Below are 21,732 nucleotides of genomic sequence, written 5' to 3' on the forward strand. Positions count from 1 at the left end.
AAAAAAAATAAAAAAATTGAAGAGCTCAAAATAAAATAAATAATATACGCTGAACACAATTTAAACTGTAGAATTAAGAATAAAATGAGGAGTGGAGCAATACGGCCCAAACACATCTTGCCACCAGGGGTCTATTATTTAACTTTGTCCCACATCATCATTACATCATTGCTTTTGTTTGAATAAAACGGTGTTGTGTCTAACATGCATCTTTAAAAATCATACATAATCAACTAAATTAAAGTAACACCAAGAGATACACTATAAAGACACACTATAATCCCAAATGGCACTTTGCTTATACCCCTAACCCCCTGGTCTATGCCATGGATCAAAGCTCACTGCTCACACAGACACACTTTCCCCACGGGTACAGTGAAGTTAAAAAAAAAAAAACATCCTAACGAAAGCTCAAATGCACAGACTCAACATGTCGTGGAGGGTGGGGGCCCTCATCACCATCATCATCATCATCATCACTTCAGTGTGCCTGGCCCTTTAAGAAAATGCACTTGCAGCCATTTTCTGCTCTTTGTGTGGGGTGGATTAGCACTGGGTAGGTACTGGGCGAAACTAGAGCATCAATCGGCACAGAAGACGAGGAGAGAGAGGAAAAAAAAAAAAATACCAAAGATCAGCAAACATCGGACCTTCCGTCGCAGACCGCGACACCGTCCGCCCGTCTCTGTATCGCCGGACGGATATGCAATTTACAGGTATGTGGCAAATGTAGCGAAGGATGGAGCCGCAGCGCTACAGATGAACGGGGCCGGTGATGTGCGGTGGGTTATAGTGATGATGGCTGGAGTCTGGAGAGCTGGTTTCTCTCTCTCTCTCTCTCTCTCTCTTTCCTTTCTTCCTCCTCGCCCTGTGCACCATCTCTGTTATTTCATCTCTACAGATAACCGATACAAGGGGCCGATCTCGCCCCTCTCTCGGGAGCCGGCATCGAGGGCGTCCCGGTGGTTTTTTCGCGGATTATTGTGACACATGAATGGGATCCCCGTTAGCTTCCATCGGCGCCGTGGCTCACGCTGAGATGGGTGGGGTGAGGAGAGAGAGAGAGAGGGTGCCTGCTGCTTGTGGCAAGTGCACACGGATGGAAGATGGATAACGGGGAAGGAAGGAAGGAAGGGGGAAAAAAAGAGAGAGAGAGCGATTCTCGATTTTTTATTTCTCGGCGCACGGAGAGAAACGAGACGTCCGCTGTGATGAGGAGAGGGAATTCGGTGCTTCAGATGGCCCGATTCCACTCTTCTTTCATCGTTTATGTGCCCCCCCCACCACCCCTCTCTCCTATATCGCCGCTTTGACCCACCGACCAGCAGGGCACATCGTGTATACGAGAGCAGCAGAGATCCACAGCATTACGGGCGATTTCCCAGCCATCATAGCGCTCACAGGCCTGCTAGTGATGCACGGATGACAGGTTCACCTACTTCCGTTTCACACAAATGCAGAAACACCGCTGTTCGGTTTATTAGATCGATCTCTCCATTCGATCATGATCTACCCACCCGGTATCTTGAGCAGCGTGCGTGGATGTGCTGCTGTTGCAGAGTTGTAAATCTGTATGCCAGCCCCTCACCAAACCAGCAGTGATGTAATGGTGAGGCTGTGGATGCTGCTGCAAATTCTGATTTATGCTACATGGGGGGGGGGAAAAATCACCCCCCAAAAATGATATTCTAGTAGTATTTCTAGTCAGGTTTATTTGATTCATATAGCCCAAGTGCTTTACAATCTGTACAGCATGTGGCGCCCTCTTTCCTTACACCCTCGGTTTGGACATGGAGGAAATAATCCACTGAAAAAACCCTTTGAATGGAGGGGGGGGGGGATTCCTCTTCAGGAACAGGGCAGACATGCAATAGATGTGTCATATGAGAGATAGTATCTTTATTGGTTGCTCCTGGCATTCAATCTTGAGGTGAGACCCCTCTGCGATCTCACTGTAATATCTGATGCCTCAAGATAAACTGATTAGTGGAAAATGAATGGCTTCTAAGTATGTTGGTTATCAGTAAATTAGTTTGAGTCACAAATAGAGCAGACGTGCCAAAGATTCCCCTAGTTCCAGGTTCCCCAATGTGGGGATTTGCTCTGTTTGTCTGTTTTATATCACTGTAGATTGGATGTTTTTATGGGCTTGTGGACTGTTGGTTGGCCAGAACAAGTGTGAACTGTCGAGAGAAGTGAAAGTTCAATCCACCATTTTTTTGGAACATCTGTATATCCTGACCATAAACCTGACCATGAGCAACCAATAGCAGCTGGTTTTACCGTTTCTGCTTAATTTTCAGTTCAGCAAATTGAAAGACAGAAAGAGACCGCATGCAAAATGCCTGTAGACAACAAAAAAAAAATCAACCAACAAAACAAAACACACCCAAGGAAAAGGGAAGTGGCGGTAAACAATGTGGACAAAAACCCCTCGCATTGTCACAAACCCTGACCTAGCCATTAAAGTTGCATCAGTTTGACACTGAAAAGCTATAAAGTCATCTTTATTAAAAACCTAAAAAAAAAGAGTATTCTGTGAATTCAAAGGCTGGTGATTTTACCATCCTCTATCTGAGCTTGGTCATGTGAGCCAGGCTTATGTTGCATATTTATGTGACGGTCATTGTTATTGGTGTAAAAGGAGAGCATGACATCATGGGGATCATGAGACGACAGCAGTTTTGCTTTTGCCGGTCTCTGAAATGACAATCAGCCTGTCAAATACCTCAGCCAGCCAGCCAGTCAGTCAGCCCTCCTGCACACGATGACACACTGTAGACCGCACAGTTTCTGCTGGAACGCACATAGGTGTCTATGTGTGTGTGTGTGTGTGTGTGTGTGTGTTTGTCAGTGAATGTGTTGTAAGTGATCTATGTGCCTATCCAAATGCTCGCAAATCATTTTCCTTTACGCTGATCACATCGCATCTTATTGTGAGGATGAATATATATTACAAAGCTAGCCTTGGGGGGAGATCCCATTGAGTGGTGTGACCCTGCAGTTGACACACTTTCTCTCACTCTCTGTCTTTCTCTCAGCAAAGATGTGTTACACAAAGGCCCAGCAACACATACTGATCATGATTTTCTTCTACAAAAGATACATCATCCTTGTTAATGCTGCTTCTAGCTATTTTTGTAGTTCTCCTGCTCTGTCTCATTCTTCTTTTTAGCTGTAATATTTAAAGCACTTCCTCAAAACCGTTGATTCCTCATGGTTTAGTTCTGTCATGAGGAAATCTGACCCCAGTTCTCGACGTATAGTAGCTTTAGTTAGAATGTCAGGCTGGCCAGGGGGAATTTACTGTGCATATCAATGATGTTCTGTGTTTCATTTTCCCAAGCTTCCAACTATATGGGCTTTCTAAAGAGTTGTCATGTGTGGCCTACAGCTAGGTTACTAAGTGTTCAGAAGGGAATGAAGGGGCCCTTTGCTTTGTAAAGATGCACACACACACACACACACACACACACCAACTGGTGAACAGAGCCGGGTACAGGGTGGGAAAGTTTATTCAGCCAACTGGGGCTTCAGTCTGCGTCTGTACTCCCAAGCACAGATGGGAGTTTAGTAGCACTGAGCATGTTTATCTGCCTGACAGAACCCCTTGTAGCAAGCTGCATGTTTCATTTTCTATAAGCTGAACAGTTAAAAATACCCAGATGAAGTCTGAAGGACGTGTGAATCCAGATTGTGAAGTCAACAGCAGTAGAAAGAATACAGGAAATCACAAGGTTACAGCACGCGGCCTTCTTCGATTTGAACAAATTTCAAATCTGCAGGTCTTTTACGTATGTCATTTTCATACTTGCAGTGCATCAAAGTTATTCCCATCCTTATTGTTACCTAGACTACTGAGCAGAAATAAAAGGCTTCTGCAAAGGACTCCAACTCCCAGCTTGAGAGTACAACTGCTGCTGTATATATTTGACATAAGAATCCAGATGAATTAACCTTATTACCCCCTATGTATGAACGGCTCTTTCTGTGACAACACACAGTCACTCACTCACGTATCATTAGAAGTTTGATGACTCAGCTATGGGTGTTGTGTTGGCCTGAGCCCAGTGGTTTACCTCATGCAAATATAACCTTCTTGTATGTTAACTCTGACAGTTTGATGCAACAGGAAACTCCACCCACCTGCATTCTCACTCCATTTGTGATCATACTATTGTGCCTGCACGTATGGGCGTGATCATCACCAATGTGTATTACTGACTGTATGATGTAGTTGTCCGTCTATGTGTTTAGTAATCCATGCTTGCTACAAAAAAACTTTGTTTTTATTTATTTTTCTCTGAAATTGGTCACTATTACAATGATAATTTACAATTTGATGAGAATTTGAGTTTGAAAGTTACACTTATTTTATTATAAGAAAGCAAAGGCTTCACATTCAAACAGTTGTCAGCATGCTGCTGCTTAGACATTTAGTTGTATTGACGGCCAATTGTGTGTAGTATTATATTATATTACCGTGTTTGGAAGTAGGTATGTTCACCTATCTGTTCATGTGATCCTCATTGTGGCTGACTACCATCACAAATAAAAAGCTGTTTGACTATATAAGATCCTATAACCCACTTTCAACAGCTAATTAATTAAGTTGTTAAGATTCAACAACAGCTTTCTGATATCACACTACTGTGGTTACGGTTTTGTCACTCTATACATAATATGTTAAACCTCTACAGACAAAGCAAAGCAGTTGAAATGTTACAATTACTCTCTAAACTATCTGTAAGTGGAGTAAGTGTTACCAGTTTTTTGTCCACCTATGGCAAGTAGCAGACAGCCACATTTTCATTTGATCTGCCTTTCTTTGTCTTTGCTGTTTGCCCCCCACTGCTCCTCTGAGCTCTAATTGTGCTCTCTCTGGCTGTGAATATTAAGCTGATTATCGGCCCTGTCAGCCTTGTCAGCCAGGTCAGATGTAAAACACCCATTTCTTAGAGGCACATGATATATGGGTGGGCACGTACACACTGCTTTGTCTGGGCTGGGGGTTTTTATAATGAGGAAGAGGGCACTGCAATGACGGTACAGTTTTAAGGGGGTATAGCCGTTTATTTCAAGGACGGATCAGATGGAGTAGAGTCAGTATGACAGCTATGGATTTTTCAGCCTTGTGCATGTACATTCATGGTTTATATACTGTATATCACTCAATATTAATTTAAATTGATAACAAATATAAAATAAAATTGCAAGTGCTATTGCTAAAATGCAGTTGGCTGTGGGTCCACTGCCTTTTAAAGATACCCCATTTTGCATTTGTCAGATGTCATTCACTGGCAGGCCGTTCTCTGCCTCTCTCAGATGAGATTTCCAGGTCTAGGCATTTCAAGAATCACACGCTTCAAATATGCCTCTAGTCAAATGAAAAGTATGGAAATAGTGAGGGGGCTCTGCCCTTTAGTTCCTCTAAGCTTCAGTCTGCTATTGACATATAGTGAAATGGGAGAGGATACAGGTGCAGAGCGAACACGCTGACATTAGGCACTGCATAGCTCAAACAGGAAGTCAAGTTGTCTAGACATGCAAAGAGAATATTGGGCGTATTTGTTTCTGAGTGAAAATATAAATCATGTGACTATAGCATTTCAATTGTGATCTGTCACCTACCTCTTTCATTTGATCTATTGATTCTACATCTTAATCACCACCCATCATGTTTCAAATGTATTTATTTAAACATACCTAAACTGCATGTTGCTTAACTTTTAACTTTTTGATTGAGCTTATGGTTTCATTCCATTATCCAGTACCACCAGCTATCCATGTAAACTGTTAAATCCAATACTTTTAGCAATTTAGCTAACTATTTCAACCATTTTGTCATTGCTTTTACCTAACTTATTGGCCTCGAGCCTTTTTCAACCATTTTTCTATTACCTTTAACTACAGAACCTTTTATACTATACTTTAAGTCATATTTCTTCTGTTTATCCATAAAAGTTGCAAGCACCGCTGGTTGCATTTACAATCCCATCTTGCATCTTCTGACTTTATGTAATGGAGTTTCTTCTGCATCCTTATCTCATATCTTCACTCTCTCTTTCTCTATTTCTGTCAGACTGGGGTGTTGTGTGAGTGACGCCTTGTTACCATGACGACCCACGTGACCCTGGAGGATGCCTTGTCCAACGTGGACCTGCTGGAGGAGCTGCCCCTCCCGGACCAGCAGCCATGCATCGAACCCCCTCCCTCCTCTATCATGTACCAGGTACGCGCCCGCACTCACTGTAACCGCCACCCACCATCGTCCCCCAGTTGTTCAGACTTTTTCAATGCACCCTTTTCACTCCTTTCTCCCTCCTTCTGCAGGCTAATTTTGACACCAACTTTGAAGACAGGAACGCGTTTGTGACCGGCATCGCCCGTTATATAGAGCAAGCTACAGTCCACTCCAGCATGGTGAGATACGTGCACCAGTTTAAAAAACACATATTGGTTTCTACATCTGATTAGTTGGATCTATTATTTGTTGTCTATTTTAAATAGTTGCTCTTCCCCTTTCAGTAAACACAAAGCCGACTGTGGGAAGCAGCCTCACACCCTTAAAGAGAGCCTTGTTTTTTGTGAATTGATTATCATTTGGCTCTTTTGTCTGGATTTGGCTAGGCCTGTGGCAGGACACACACATACACACGGACACTCATGTAGGCACACACTTCCCTCACACACTGGCAAATCAGGCAGGCAGTGGACCAGTAAACCTCTTTCCCCTGATGGTGAATGAATGGAGAGTGTGATTTGACTGGCAAAGAGGGGGAAGTAGCACTTTATTTAACCTTATTTAATCAGGAAGTCCCATTGAGGTCAAAGCCGGTCTATTTGAGGACACTCCTCTCTTTAGCCGGAGTGATGGAGAAATCTGTCTCACCGACTTCTGAATGGGAGAAATGTTTCCCTGCTAAAATATTTATCGAGCCCCATTCATCCTGGAATATATTCCTTGTCTGAGATACATTACATCTCATAATAATCTCCTAGTATTCTGTGTTGTTAAGTGCATTTGCAGAATTTCAATGTGTATACAGATATTAAACAAGTAAGAAATGCAAGCGAATAATGGAACCACTCTTACTCCACTTTTGTCAGCCGGATATTGCTGTAACCGTTCAAAATGAATGATGTCTTTGTATTTGTATACAAAGAATTTTACCATCCTCTATCTGTCATTTTGTCTGTTTGTGCAGAATGAGATGCTGGAGGAAGGACATGAGTATGCTGTGATGCTTTACACTTGGAGAAGCTGCTCCCGAGCTATTCCCCAGGTAACACACACACACAAAATTTGCACTTAGATACTTAATCTCTTCCTTTTTTATTGCATCCCTGTCAAATTTTCCTTTCCTGCGTGATCTGATTGTGTTCAGCAGACTCCACAAAGAAGAGATCCAGTATTAAACCAATCATAGCTGCAACTTATCTGTAAAATAAAAATGTCTGTCACTTGAATTTCTGTAAAGTTGTCATGCTGTGCTTGTCAACTGGCACATTCAACCTGCAAAAGGGTTGCTGAAAATGAAATGTGGCTGTTCCCTTTTCCAGACCTGACGATTTTTGGCTCTGTTCAAAAGAAAAGCTCAGCTGTCAGCATATTGCCTCTACACTGCGTTGTACTTTTTCTGACCAGTTACATTTAACATAAATCTGGGATCATCCTATTTTGGAAATAGATTTCTAATCTAGTTATTGATTTGGAAACCATTTACCTCAACGGGTCTTTAGTGTTACCTGGCTAACTTCATTTTTGCATGTGACATAATTTCCTCATATAAGATAATTGGACTACCGTGGTGGGTCAAATATAGTGAGAGAGACAAATAATGTTTTATCAAAAAGTAATTTTTGGAATCATGCTTACCTGCAAACAAACTATAATGTTGGATGAATGAGCTGAGCTAAACTGATACTGTTGTTGCAAAATCAAGCTGTATGTTGGCACCCTCTTGTGTTTGCTAGGTGAAATGCAATGAGCAGCCCAACAGAGTGGAGATCTATGAGAAAACGGTGGAGGTCTTAGAACCTGAAGTGACCAAGCTCATGAAGTTCATGTACTTCCAGGTAAGACTCATCTGCACTGTTAGTGTCTTTTACATTTTATGTTTTACTGGACCTGAAAGGCTTGAGAGACAAGCAAAACCCTACAGTTGGGCTCATGTAATGGCATATATTTACTTTTTAAGAGTTTGCATGTTCTGTGTCTTTTAGGACACAGAAAGTTTTTTAAAATCTATTCTTGTCAGTAAGCAATTCATTCTATCCTGATTTTCTGATTTCTTTGTCTTTACAGCGGAAAGCCATAGAACGTTTCTGCAGTGAAGTGAAGCGTCTGTGTCACGCTGAGAGAAGGAAGGACTTTGTGTCTGAGGCCTACCTGCTCACTCTGGGCAAATTTATTAACATGTTTGCAGTTCTGGATGAACTGAAGAACATGAAGTGTAGTGTTAAGAATGATCACTCTGCCTACAAAAGGTAGTGAACCACAAATAAAGGAATTCTTGTAGAATGTTTTAGTTGGAGCCGAGTTAACATTCCTCTCCTCCTCTCCCTCCAGGGCAGCTCAATTCTTGAGGAAGATGGCCGACCCTCAGTCCATCCAGGAGTCCCAGAACCTCTCAATGTTTTTAGCCAACCACAACAGGATCACTCAGGTTGGTGTGCACAGTCTAGACTCTGTCTTTACAGTGTGTGGTGTAAAAATGTGTTGCTATATGAGGATATGGAGGGTGGACTTTTTGAATAAGCTAGACTTTTTATACACCGTGACGGTTACAAATGTTCAGTCTGCAATAATATAGAATTACAGCACCCTTCTTACCTAATACTCCAGAAAATGACTTGCTTGACAAGCTGTGTGGATGAATGACTCACATTTTTACTCTCCAAAGGTGATGAGACAGATTGTGCAGTCTGAATGAAAGCGTCTTAAGGAGCAATTTAGCTATTAACCTAAACATTAACATCTGACCCCATGAACAGACAGTATTCAACTTACATACTTAAATGTTAGAGTAAGTGTTACAGTCAGACAATGATGTGAGCACAGTCCAGTGACAGATTCAGTGCTGAGAATAATTTTGGCTAAATAAAATGATTGCATGGTGCCTTATATATTCAGCTTTTTTCATAACTTAAAGGCCCATGATTGCATTATTGAGGATCTTCTTTCATGCTGTATCATCAGTGTTCACGTATATATCTATACGCAGGGTAGAATCTCTGGCATTTGTCTGTGAATGAATTTATCTGAAGGTGACCTGTTGTTCCATCTCTGTTTCTGTGTAGTGCCTGCACCAACAGTTGGAGGTGATTCCTGGCTACGAGGAACTTTTGGCAGACATTGTCAACATCTGTGTAGACTATTATGAGAACAAGATGTATTTGACACCCAGCGAGAAACACATGCTGCTTAAAGTACGCACATTTTGTCATCTTTACCTGCCGCCAACTTATAACAATCTGAACTTTAGCTGGCTAAATGTCCTTTCCTGATGTAAAACAAATCATCTTTCTGTGTGTCAGGTGATGGGCTTCGGTCTGTATCTGATGGATGGGAATGTGAGTAATATCTACAAACTAGATGCCAAAAAGAGGATCAACCTAAGCAAGATTGACAAGTTCTTCAAAGTAAGGCTTTTGCTTTTTCAGCCTCTCTTTTATCCTGAGTTGCATTTGTGTGCATGACATGAGTGTGAGCCATTATTTGCTGTGTTTTTCAGCTTCAAGTGGTGCCCCTGTTCGGAGACATGCAGATAGAGTTGTCACGCTACATTGAGACAAGTGCTCACTACGAAGAAAACAAGTCCAAGTAAGTAGACCCGTCTAGCCAGCCATGGTGTTGGAGAGCATTTCTGTAAACTAGAAATTAGTTTAACGCTCTCCAGCACAAGCGAAACCAGCAATTCTTGACCACCATGCCATCTGCTCCCGCCCACCCCCAATCATCCATCTTCTCCAATCTGTGCCCAGGTGGACGTGCACCCAGAGCAGCATCTCGCCACAGTACAACCTGTGTGAGCAGATGGTGCAGATCAGGGAGGACCACATCCGTTTCATCTCGGAGCTGGCGCGCTACAGTAACAGTGAGGTGGTGACGGGCTCGGGCCTGGACAGCCAGAAGTCCGATGAGGAGTACAGAGAGCTGTTCGACCTTGCTCTGAGGGGTCTGCAACTGCTGTCCAAGTGGAGCACGCACGTCATGGAAGTTGTGAGTAAAGCAAGGGGTTGACTGTGTCCGTACGTGGGCGGGGAAGTTGTTTGTGCTGCAGTTGATATGTGTGGGTTTAGGTATAAAAAAGTTTGCGGTTTTGCCATTGATTGTTGAAGCTTTGATCTATTTAAAGCTCTCATTGTCTCTTGCAGTACTCGTGGAAGCTGGTCCATCCCACGGATAAATTCTGTAACAAGGACTGCCCTGGCACAGCGGAGGAGTATGAACGCGCCACACGATACAATTACACCAGTGAGGAGAAATTTGCCCTGGTGGAGGTCATTGCCATGATCAAAGGGCTGCAGGTAAAACACCAGTGACCCTAACAGGTGTTGAGTAGCTCTTTTATTTTGACGTTTTCATCAGCTGGTGGTCAAAACTCCTGCTCCTGTTCAAAACTTATTAAGCCAGAAAAATTGAATCAAACACGAGAACCTGTCCACCAAACAGCTTTGATGTCATCCATTGTTAACCTTAAAGGAATAGTTCGACATTTTGGGAAATACACGTATTTGCTTATTTGCTGAGAGTCAGATGAGTCAGATTCAATACCACTCTCATATGTGTCTGTTGAAGGAGAAGCTACAGCCAGAGGCAGGATAGATTACTTTAGTATAAAGAGACAGGGGGAAAGGATAAGCCTGTTTTTTTTAGATTTGGGAATCTTTCAACTTAATTTTTAATTTTTAACTTAAGTAACTATATTCTATATTATTAACATGTCTAGGAACACTCTGATGCTGAGTTGAATAGTGAAGTGAGTAGCCCTTACAACCAAGAAGATGATGATGACCATGGTGTTGTTTAATGAACCGTGTAGGTTCTGATGGGCAGGATGGAGTCCGTGTTTAACCAGGCCATCAGGAATACCATCTACGCAGCACTGCAGGATTTTGCCCAGATGACACTCAGAGAGCCTCTGCGCCAGGCTGTACGCAAGAAGAAGAACGTCCTCATTAGGTACACACGTAAAATGATGATCTGATCTTATGGCTCTGGTGTTTTCGTCTCTTAAAGATCGAAAGCACTTCTGTAATTCTGTTTCCTTTGTCTGTAGTGTTCTTCAGGCAATTCGAAAGACTGTCTGTGACTGGGAGGGCGCGAGGGAACCTCCAAATGACCCCTGTCTGAGGGGGGAGAAGGACCCGAAAGGTGGATTCGACATCAAAGTGCCCCGCAGGGCTGTAGGACCCTCCAGCACACAGGTAAGACGTGGGACATAACAGGATTGAAGTGCCATATTAATGGCTAGAGTTTGGTCTTAATGGGACAAACACTAACCTGAAGCAGATGTCTGTTAGTGGTGGGTCGCTGTGGGCTTGAAGTGCACAGGATGTGAGGAGGATTGACTTGTAGTACGTGCTTGCTGTTCATAAATTATCTTTATCTCGCTGTAGTGTTCGCTTTGGAAGAGATGTTGTGCCTCCCGCCGTTCAAACACACCAAGTGCAAAAAGGCATTACATTACATAATAGTAGTGATAATAGTGAGTGACCATAGCCATGCTGTTGCCCCCTACTGGCCTGGAGTGCAAATGGCCAAATGACTTCACCCCCTAAAAATAACCCATACTGGCTGAATGTGGATCCCTAGAGTGCTTGGGGAAAGAAGCTAAAGGGCCGTTGGTTCTGACCAATATAAAATAATTGAGTATAATAGTATTTCCCATACTATATACATATATCTTCTCAACCTCTTAGAAAAATGATTTCCCTACAGTAACTTATTTTTACAGCAGGTCTAATGGTCTACTTATCTTCTGACTTCACTCATTACATTTTTGTCAAATGAAACTAATCGTTTGACATGCAGCGTGAGATCAGAGTGAGGTTTAGTGGATGGTGTAACTAGGCAACGCTCCCCTCGTTAGATCATGTAGGCATTAGAATAGAAAAGAGAAGGAGCGAATTAGGAGACGAGAGAATGATTTCTCTCTGAATTCACTGCACTATACCTTTATGATTTTCTATATGCTGGACCTAGTATAATCAGAAAATAATCACAAAAATATATTTTTTTAATAATGTGGTGGCAAATTATTACTAATGATTAATTTAATGCTTGCTGTGACTAATCTTTTTACCTTTGTCTTCCCTCTGCAGCTGTACATGGTGCGCACCATGCTGGAATCATTGATAGCAGACAAGAGTGGGTCAAAGAAAACTCTCCGTAGCAGTCTGGATGGACCCATAGTGGTGGCCATAGAAGATTTCCACAAACACTCCTTCTTCTTCACACACCTGCTCAATTTCAGCGGTGAGTGGATCATATCGAAGCCGCTTTCGTACAAATGATCTGATGTGTTTTTTAAATGAATTTCAATGCCTGTAGATCTGACATTTGATGTAATTCCTTCCTTTTCTGCTCCCTGCGTGTGTCCTTCCACTGTGCAGAGGCCCTGCAGCAGTGCTGTGACCTGTCCCAGCTGTGGTTCAGAGAGTTCTTCCTCGAGCTAACCATGGGTCGCCGAATCCAGTTCCCCATTGAGATGTCCATGCCCTGGATCCTCACCGACCACATCCTGGAGACCAAGGAGCCCTCCATGATGGAGTAAGATAAAATAAAGACAAAAACCAGTGACACATTCTGATTGTGTTTGTACATTGAGACTGTATTATAACTACCGTTCTCCCTCCTTCAGATATGTGCTGTATCCTCTAGACTTGTATAATGACAGCGGCTACTACGCTCTCACTAAGTTCAAGAAACAGTTCCTTTATGATGAAATCGAGGCTGAGGTAAGGTTAAAATTCAAATGCACCACTCTTTACCTCAGTTTTGCTCTTTAAAAACTGACCCTCGTATTTTTTTCTTCCTAGGTAAACCTCTGCTTTGATCAGTTTGTCTACAAGTTAGCAGATCAGATATTTGCCTACTACAAAGCAATGGCTGGAAGGTAGGAGAAGTGACGTCCTCTTTATACATGTTATACAAGTTATTGGCAGATATTGTCGCACTCTGCAAACTTCATTTGGTAAAACACATGCCATGTTTTTCACAGTGTCCTCCTAGACAAGCGCTTCAGAGCAGAGTGTAAAAACTATGGCGTGATCATCCCATACCCTCCATCAAACCGCTATGAGACACTGCTCAAACAGAGACATGTACAGGTACTGTGAACATGAAAGCAGTCCTCTGTGGCTCCTCTAGGGTGTCATTATATCTGTTCTACTTCTCACATGAAAGGATACACACTGACAATTATCATTTTAGCCTTCATGAAATACCTTTTTGGACCATTCCTCTTGTGTCTTGCAGCTGCTAGGTCGTTCAATTGACCTGAACCGTCTGATCACCCAGAGGATCTCGGCAGCGATGTACAAGTCTCTGGACCACGCCATCAGCCGCTTTGAGAGTGAGGACCTCACTTCCATAGTGGTAAGATCACACACCAGGAGTTCGAACTCCAAAACCAGGGCACAAACTGAGCTTTCTCCAACTTTCTCACACAAATTCTGTATCCTTCCTCGACAGGAGTTGGAGTGGCTGCTGGAGATCAACAGACTAACCCACCGGCTCCTGTCCAAGCACATGACCCTGGACAGCTTTGACGCCATGTTCCGCGAGGCCAACCACAACGTCTCCGCTCCCTATGGACGAATCACGCTCCATGTCTTCTGGGAGCTCAACTTCGACTTCCTCCCCAACTACTGCTACAACGGATCCACAAACCGGTCAGTTCATTGGTGCATGTTTGTTCTGATGCATTTATGTTTAATTGTCTTTTTTTCCTTTTGGTTTTAAAAATAATTTTGTCTTCAGCTTCGTACGCACAGCCATTCCCTTCACCCAGGAGCCTCAAAGAGACAAGCCAGCCAATGTGCAGCCTTACTACCTGTATGGGTCCAAGGTATGGTGCCACTGATGACTTGTATTTGTTAATACAGTAAAGATTTTCCTAAAATCTTGTAGTAGCAGTATGTGTAAAGGAAACCCGTCCTCCTGCTGTTCCAAAATAACACTGTTTCTCGGCTTTTTTTTCTCTCTTCTCAGCCTCTGAACATTGCCTACTCCCACATATACAGCTCCTACAGAAACTTTGTTGGACCGCCTCACTTCAAGACCATCTGCCGTCTCCTTGGTTACCAAGGCATTGCTGTAGTGATGGAGGAGCTCCTTAAGATTGTCAAGAGCCTGGTATTTATCTTTATTTTCCATTGCATCCCTAAAATGCAATTTCCCTCCACTCAGTGTGCTGCATTCTTACAGTAAATTATTTTGTTTCCCCTTGTGCCCTCTCTTCCCCTTTGCCTGCTGTGTTCTATCTATTTTCCTTGTCACTTTGCAGCTACAGGGCACCATACTGCAGTACGTAAAAACACTGATAGAAGTCATGCCCAAGATCTGCCGCCTACCGCGCCATGAGTATGGCTCCCCAGGTGAGCTTATAGTCCCCGCTGTTACAGTGAATAGAGTGCATGTGGGGTTATATCTGTAGAACTGGCACCATTTACAACATCAATTGTCATAATAAGTTATATTCATTACATTTAGATACATAGAGGAGTAACAGTCAGCATACAGAAAATGTACCATAGTCTTACTGAGAAATACAAAGTGGATTTGTGTGACCTTAGCCAATAATATGATCACATTAACCTTACCTGGTTGGTGGACTATGTTTATACTGTGTCTGTATCCACATCAAAATTTCACTTTGTCCAATATTACTAATATAATTATTTTTATTTTCTCTTCTTTCCTCTATTACACTAAATAGAAAACAAGCAAAGGGACAAAAACCAAACTCTAAGAATATTATTACACCGTGATATAGTCTGTCTTGCACATCACATGTAGGTCTAAAGGTGTCCAACATAATATTGACATTTTAATTTCATCTTACAAAAGCACATAAACAAGTCAGTCTTGAGTCAGATAAAAGGTAACAGGCCACCAGGTCTATTTTTATTTTTTGCTACATTCAGTATATTTCCATGCATACAGTGCAGTTCCATTCCCATTTTAATACCAGCACACTCCTACTCCTTGCTAAGCAGTGTCTCAGTGCACATGCTGCCTCTTTAACTGCAGTCAGGGCTTGGAAACATTACTGGCATAAGATATAACTTAGAGCAGCTGATAAATATTTGCAGCACACAGCCAGAAAAAGAAAAAAAAATGCTGACAACATATAAACCACTACATCAACAAGAATCAACCAGCCAGTATTGTAAAACCATTAGGAGGGGTGTAAATGAGTCAATTGAGGACACAGTGAGGAGAAATAGCGACTCTGCTGCAAGGGAAATCAGGTTTGGGATAGGTGGTATAATATAATAGAAATAAAATGACAGAAAGAGTTCTAAATGATCTATTTTTCAGCATGCAATACAGAAATAAAATTGAAATTACCCCAGAAAAGGAAAGGAATGCTTCAGAATTCAAATGAGGAATACAAAGGGTCCCTTTTGAACTGTAAAAGATTATTTACTTTTCGACCTGCTTACTTACTGCATCTTTGTGTGTCTCGTGACCGTCCTCGGTGCATTATGGCCGAACCTGTGTGTGCAGATTAGACACCAGTCAGATGGGATATCCCTTTGAGGAGGGCTTAGTAATCTGTAGATTACTGATGTTCTGTACCCTGAGTTCTGTACCTGGCTTACCGCCTGTGATCTCACTGTCAGCAATTAATGATCCTCCCGGCCTCAGCTGTGAGGGCCTGATACTTGGACCAAAGGTGGTTCAGGACAGCCAGGCAGACGCGCTGACATAATCTTGGTAGCAAAAGATTATCAATGACATAATGAGGCGCTTACTGCTTGGCTGTGCGTTCGACTGTAGGAGTAAAAAGGTGGTTCGGTGATAGATTTTGTGTGTGACAGAAATGTGGATTTAGCAAGGTGTCATGGCTGTACTTTTTCTTCAATTTCTGCCATTCCAGGTATCCTGGAGTTCTTCCACCATCAGCTCAAGGATATCATTGAGTATGCTGAGCTGAAGACAGATGTCTTCCAGAGCTTAAGGGAGGTGGGAAATGCCATCCTCTTCTGCCTGCTCATCGAGCAAGCTCTGGTAGGACATTACCTTTACAAGTGTCCATTTCCCATCAGACTGTTATATTATTATACTCCTGTTGATATATTCCTCTTCCTCCTTTGTTGTTTTGATATCTTGTGTTTATTTCTATGTTGTTGTTTTTTGTGCCACAATAATTGTGTTTCCACTGTCAATTCCCTCTGAGGTTCCTGAGCATGCTCAGTGTTCAGGGACTGCTAATGTGTAGCTTTTCTTGACTGCCATGTTTTTGTGTGGCTGACCAATAAACTGGGTGCCTGAAGGTTTCTGCCCAATTTATGATGTTGATTAACATCCTCAATCAAATGTCATGGATAGAAACGGTCAGGCCCCCAAGTATGTTTGATCTTTTGATGTTTTTTTTTTTCTGAAATACAACTCTATTTTTCATTACACGCTGGCATCTACCACAGGTGGTAAGGATTTAGGTCTTGTCATTTGTATCACAATAACACAGAGACCAATGTCTTTTTCTCTTTGTCTTCTTGTTGGTTTGGGCTGCTTTGTTTCTGTTTCTTCTTCTTCACCATGTTATTTTGGCACACACGGTTTCACCTCCAATCAGCCATGGAAACAAAAGGACTGACGCAGTTCTAGTGTATTTTATATTTTACTAAGAAATAAGTGAAAATAAAGTTAAAAGCCTAAAGAAATTAATTTTATTTGGAAAAAGAAATTTGATCAAGACAGTTGAATAAGTCAAAAAACACATTTGGATGCTGTATTGATCTTCTGTCCCTTTCTTCCATGGAAGAGGTGATTTGTACATTACTGGTTGGTTGTTGGTACGGTCATGTGCTTAACTTTGCACTTCTTCCTCCATACTCTCTCCTGGTTCTGGGCACTTGGGATGCCTGTCTACATATAACGCAGCTCTTTCTACCATTTCTGTCTGACTGCACGGACCTGTGTGTGTATAGGGTGTTTCTGCATATGTTGGTTTGGACTGCCTGTAAGTGTGTTTGGGTGTTCTATGGTTGCATGGCTCTCTTTTCTCATCTATCAACCTTTTAGTTTCCAGATAGTTTGAAGATTATGCTTCTCTGCATTTAGTCTGATTTATAGCTTGTTGTCTTGACTAACACTATCACCATGACAGCCACCTTGCTGGACTTCACATAGCTAAGTGCCACTAACACACTGACACTTTACCCAGGAGGATGAGAGTTTATTAAGATGGTTATGAACTTGACCTCTTGCTGCTAAACCATATAAGATGGGATGTTGTACTTAGTATGACAAATTATAATCCTGCTAATATTGGCCTGTCATCATGGCCTGATAAGCATAGCCTCATGATACACACAGACGCACTCATTCAATTATCTCATCTCCTTCTCTGCATAAGACGAATTTAGTGTTGAGTAATCCATGAGCGTACTCCTGGAGTATGGAGCTCATGGCAGTTTAAACACTTAAAATATGCTTTAAAAGCTATTGTTCCTAGTTGTAGCACAACTCTAACAAACCTAACTGATATTGAGACTAAGTGAAGGAATTCAGCTTGAAGTATTGGGCACGTTCTTTAAACTCAACATCACCTCATGGCTACCTGCATGCTCTGTAAGGATGTCCATAAAGCAACGTGGGTGTTTGTTCTTTTTCCTTGAAATGACCCTTTTTTGTACTATGCTTAAATCTTAGTCCCAGGAGGAGGTGTGTGACCTGCTTCATGCCGCCCCCTTCCAGAACATTCTGCCCAGGGTCTACATCAAAGGTATACAAAATGGTTACAGGCAGTAAATTAAAGGCAGAAGTATTAACAAAAGTCATATTTGATGCTTTCAGACCAGTGTGCAATGATTTATCTGTCATTTTTGTACAGTGTGTACATCTCTCTCCTTGTTTTTGTGTGTTTTATAGAGGGAGAGCGTCTGGAGGTGAGGATGAAAAGGCTGGAAGCAAAGTACGCCCCTCTCCACCTTGTGCCTCTGATTGAGAGGTTGGGAACCCCACAGGTGAGTTTAGCACCACTCTGTATTTAGTAAGGCTGACAAGGCAAAAAGTAGACGGATGAGGACAAATCTGACAATTTGTGTCTCATACTTTGTGGTGTATTTTGTATACTTATTTGAAAACTTTTCTCCCTTAACATTTTAATATTACCAGCAAATTGCCATTGCCCGTGAGGGGGACCTGCTGACCAAAGAGCGTCTGTGCTGCGGCCTGTCCATGTTCGAGGTCATCTTGACGCGTATCCGCAGCTTCCTGCATGACGCCGTGTGGCGTGGGCCTCCGCCCACCAACGGTGTGATGCACGTTGACGAGTGTATGGAGTTCCACCGCCTGTGGAGTGCCATGCAGTTTGTGTACTGCATCCCTGTGGGCACACACGAGTTTACAGCAGAGTAAGTAGCACCTGGCTAATGTGTTTGTGCTGCAGGAGTGTGTAGTATTTTTGTAGTAATTGGTTTTGTTTTTAGTCATCAATCACATGTGTAGCCAAACATGATCATGTAATTCATTTTAAAAAATAAGATTAGATTAACTTGCATGTCGGTTTACCAATATGGAATGCAAATGATATTTAAAAATAGGTTATATTTTGCCTGTTTTTTTCCCAGAGAGATTTGTGTGTTTGTTTGAATACTTGATCTGTTGAACACCAGAAATGTGGTGGGAAAAAAACCCCAATATTTTTACTCATGGTTGAGGAGGAAAAGTTGCTATATGCAGAAAGAGAGGATGTGATAAACCTCTTCTGCCGTAGAAACAAAGCAATCATATCATGCTGCCACTTATGACATGGCTCTACTCTCTCTAGTAGGAGAGCCGAAAAACACAAATAAAATAAATTTAAACGAGTGAAGTTGCGGTGTGTATACATGCTCACACTTTGGTTCAAGTCCATACAGGGTCCATGTTGTCACCGTAGCAGCTGATAAAAACGCTATAGGGTACACTTGGATCAGAAGAGACGACTTACTGACGCACAATTAATCATGCAATCCTGTCATATTTTCTGGAATATATTAGCATAAAAGTCGTTGATGGAACTATGCACTAAATTGCATTATATTTTATTTTGCTGAATATGTTATACGTGCACTGCCTTACCTTCCAGGCAATGCTTTGGGGATGGGCTGAACTGGGCCGGCTGTGCCATCATTGTGCTGTTGGGACAGCAGCGTCGCTTTGACCTCTTTGACTTCTGCTACCACCTGCTCAAAGTCCAAAGACAGGATGGCAAGGATGAGATCATCAAGAATGTGGTGGGTGTACTTTATCCACTACATTTACTCACAAGCATAAATACACTGATGGATATTATCTGACTTAGTCCTTTTCTGTTCTGTTTTTTTCCTCGACAGCCCTTGAAGAAGATGGCAGACCGCATTAGGAAGTACCAGATCCTGAACAATGAGATCTTTGCCATCCTCAACAAGTACATGAAGGCGGTGGAGACGGACAGTTCCACTGTGGAACACGTTCGCTGTTTCCAGCCTCCTATACACCAATCCCTGGCTACCACCTGTTGAAATAGACCCTTCACACATAGTACACACACACTCAAACACACATAGCTGTGATACTAATTTCTGCCTCTCCCTGGTCTGGTAGAGGTGTAGATTACCACGATGGCTCCACAATGGCTTCAAGTATCCAAAGACAAATCTTCTCAAACTCTTCCTCTATCTAAAATGTGTCTGTCTTTGAATTCTCGAAGCATTAACCCTTAGAAGTGGACCAGGTCAGAGGTGGAAGTGTATATTCACAACTGTTCTTTTTTTTAATTTTACTATCTTTATGGCTCTCACTCTGACTCATGCATGCCTTCTCGTATTCCTTCCGCTGGACACCTGTGGATTGGACCACTGACACAAATGCCAAAAGAGTATCTCTGTCTTATAATCTGAAGCCACTTGTTTGAAGTCACAGCCATTGGGACTCATAAACGCCTTTTCAGAATTTGCAATCAAGAGATGAAAGAAAAAGTAAATCTAACAAGGTTTAAATGAAGTACTAAATAAAAAACAAATAACTAATTTTTTAAGTTATATAAATATCTTTTAAGTGAAACATGGTGCTCCACAAGTGCTACTACAGCTACTAACAGTACTAGCACAGGCACCAGTACACCTGTGCTACCATTATGCGTGACCCAAACCTGTTTATCGTGATACATTTTAAACTCTTCACTCATCTGTATAATAATCTGGTCTGCCCATGTTCATAATACATAGTGTCTATCATGATGCATTCGAATACTTCTTCCTCACTTTTCCTTCACCTGCTTGCGTTGAAAGGAATGAAGCTACACCGCATCTTTGATTTGCTTTTATTTATCCTACACCCACTATCTGGTTTTCTTGCTTCCTTCCTTCTGACACATTTTTTATTTGGTACCAGTTCCACTGTAAATTTCACTGTTGAACTAAGTGAAGTGTTGAGTGTTGTAATTGTTCTTGTTTTTAATTATGAATATTTTAATTTACACATCCTTGGTATACTTGCCTCTCTACTACTGGCTGGAAAACCTCATCAGCTGTTTTTTCTTTCTCTCTTTTGTCCGTTGGAAAGATTTTTATATTCTGTACATGAATACAGTGATATTATTATTTACAATTTGGAAAAGACGCATCTTTATCTGGGTATATGTGTTTGCTTTTTCAAAAGTGAAAAAAACACAAAAGAAACAAGATTAGAAAATACCTCTAGGTTGTATAAAGACAGTGCTGTACTAGATTAACCTGTTTTGAGTGTGAATGGATGATGTTGGTCTAGCAGACCTGAAATACTCTGCACATACAGTAAAGAAAAAAAAATCATAACTAATATGTCAGTTATAATTAAAGGGCAGTTTCCTAAGTATAGTCAGTATTTACTATTGTTGGACTTTTGCTTTAGATTTAGCAGTGTTATCAAAATATGCAAAATTTGTCCCTTTTTTTTCATATGAAGGAAAACAAATTCATTATTAAGAAGTAGCCCCCCCCAAAACAGCCCTGTGATCTTTTTCTGCTCTGTTTTGAATGAACAAAGTTTCTTTTGTAACTCCAGTGTCTTTTTATCATATTTATTCAACTCTGACGTATTGTTCATTTAAAGGTTAATCTAGTCAAAATGAAGGTACCAATGTATCATCTCAAAACCTTAGCATGGCAAGTGTAATTTATTGTCATCAATGGCTCCATTTGTGACATGAGGCTTTGTTTATGATATTGTTGTACAAGTGACCATGTTTTGAAGTACAAAAAATGGAGAAAAGAATATAAAATGTACAACAATGGTCCTGCAAAGGATTTGAAATTATGTTGTATTTCCATGAAATAAAAAATGTTTAACTGAAAAAATGGAAGTTGTGTTTACGATATTGGTTTTCCAATATTTTTGTTGGTGCTCCTCTTAGACTCATTTTGAGTATTAGTAACACAAGTAAGTTGTAAACAGACTTGCTGTTTCAGGTGTTTCTGGGCCACCTGAAACAGCCACTCATGTGGATAACTTAATTAACTGGGTGGGTTTGTTAACTGACTCACATT

General features: G+C 41.6%; 1 protein-coding gene across 1 annotated transcript; it reads left to right on the plus strand.

The window, feature by feature from the left end:
- Positions 1 to 539: 539 nt before the first annotated feature.
- On the plus strand, positions 540 to 21,522 carry cyfip2 (cytoplasmic FMR1 interacting protein 2). Its single transcript, XM_035669882.1, has 30 exons — positions 540 to 716; positions 6,083 to 6,232; positions 6,334 to 6,423; positions 7,209 to 7,286; positions 7,978 to 8,079; positions 8,309 to 8,490; positions 8,573 to 8,669; positions 9,304 to 9,432; positions 9,541 to 9,645; positions 9,738 to 9,826; positions 9,988 to 10,225; positions 10,381 to 10,533; positions 11,049 to 11,188; positions 11,286 to 11,433; positions 12,331 to 12,484; positions 12,622 to 12,778; positions 12,870 to 12,966; positions 13,048 to 13,124; positions 13,230 to 13,338; positions 13,487 to 13,606; positions 13,703 to 13,902; positions 13,991 to 14,078; positions 14,222 to 14,365; positions 14,517 to 14,607; positions 16,116 to 16,246; positions 17,894 to 17,966; positions 18,113 to 18,207; positions 18,359 to 18,597; positions 19,314 to 19,461; positions 19,561 to 21,522. The coding sequence occupies exons 2-30, from the start codon at positions 6,116 to 6,118 to the stop codon at positions 19,726 to 19,728; spliced, it is 3,759 nt and encodes a 1,252-aa protein (XP_035525775.1). The 5' UTR covers positions 540 to 716; positions 6,083 to 6,115; the 3' UTR covers positions 19,729 to 21,522.
- The last annotated feature ends 210 nt before the right edge of the window (positions 21,523 to 21,732 follow it).

The sequence above is a fragment of the Morone saxatilis genome, unplaced genomic scaffold, assembly GCF_004916995.1.
Source record: "Morone saxatilis isolate NCDOM2014 unplaced genomic scaffold, NCSU_SB_2.0 Contig22, whole genome shotgun sequence".
NCBI classification, from domain to species: domain Eukaryota; kingdom Metazoa; phylum Chordata; class Actinopteri; family Moronidae; genus Morone; species Morone saxatilis.

Excerpts from the sequence above, each read along its gene's own strand:
- cyfip2 (XM_035669882.1), top strand. The coding sequence starts at position 6,116 with ATGACGACCCACGTGACCCTGGAGGATGCCTTGTCCAACGTGGACCTG. Across the intron at positions 6,424-7,208 it reads CTACAGTCCACTCCAGCATG|AATGAGATGCTGGAGGAAGG; the intron begins GTGAGATACGTG and ends CTGTTTGTGCAG. Across the intron at positions 12,779-12,869 it reads AAGGAGCCCTCCATGATGGA|ATATGTGCTGTATCCTCTAG; the intron begins GTAAGATAAAAT and ends TCCCTCCTTCAG.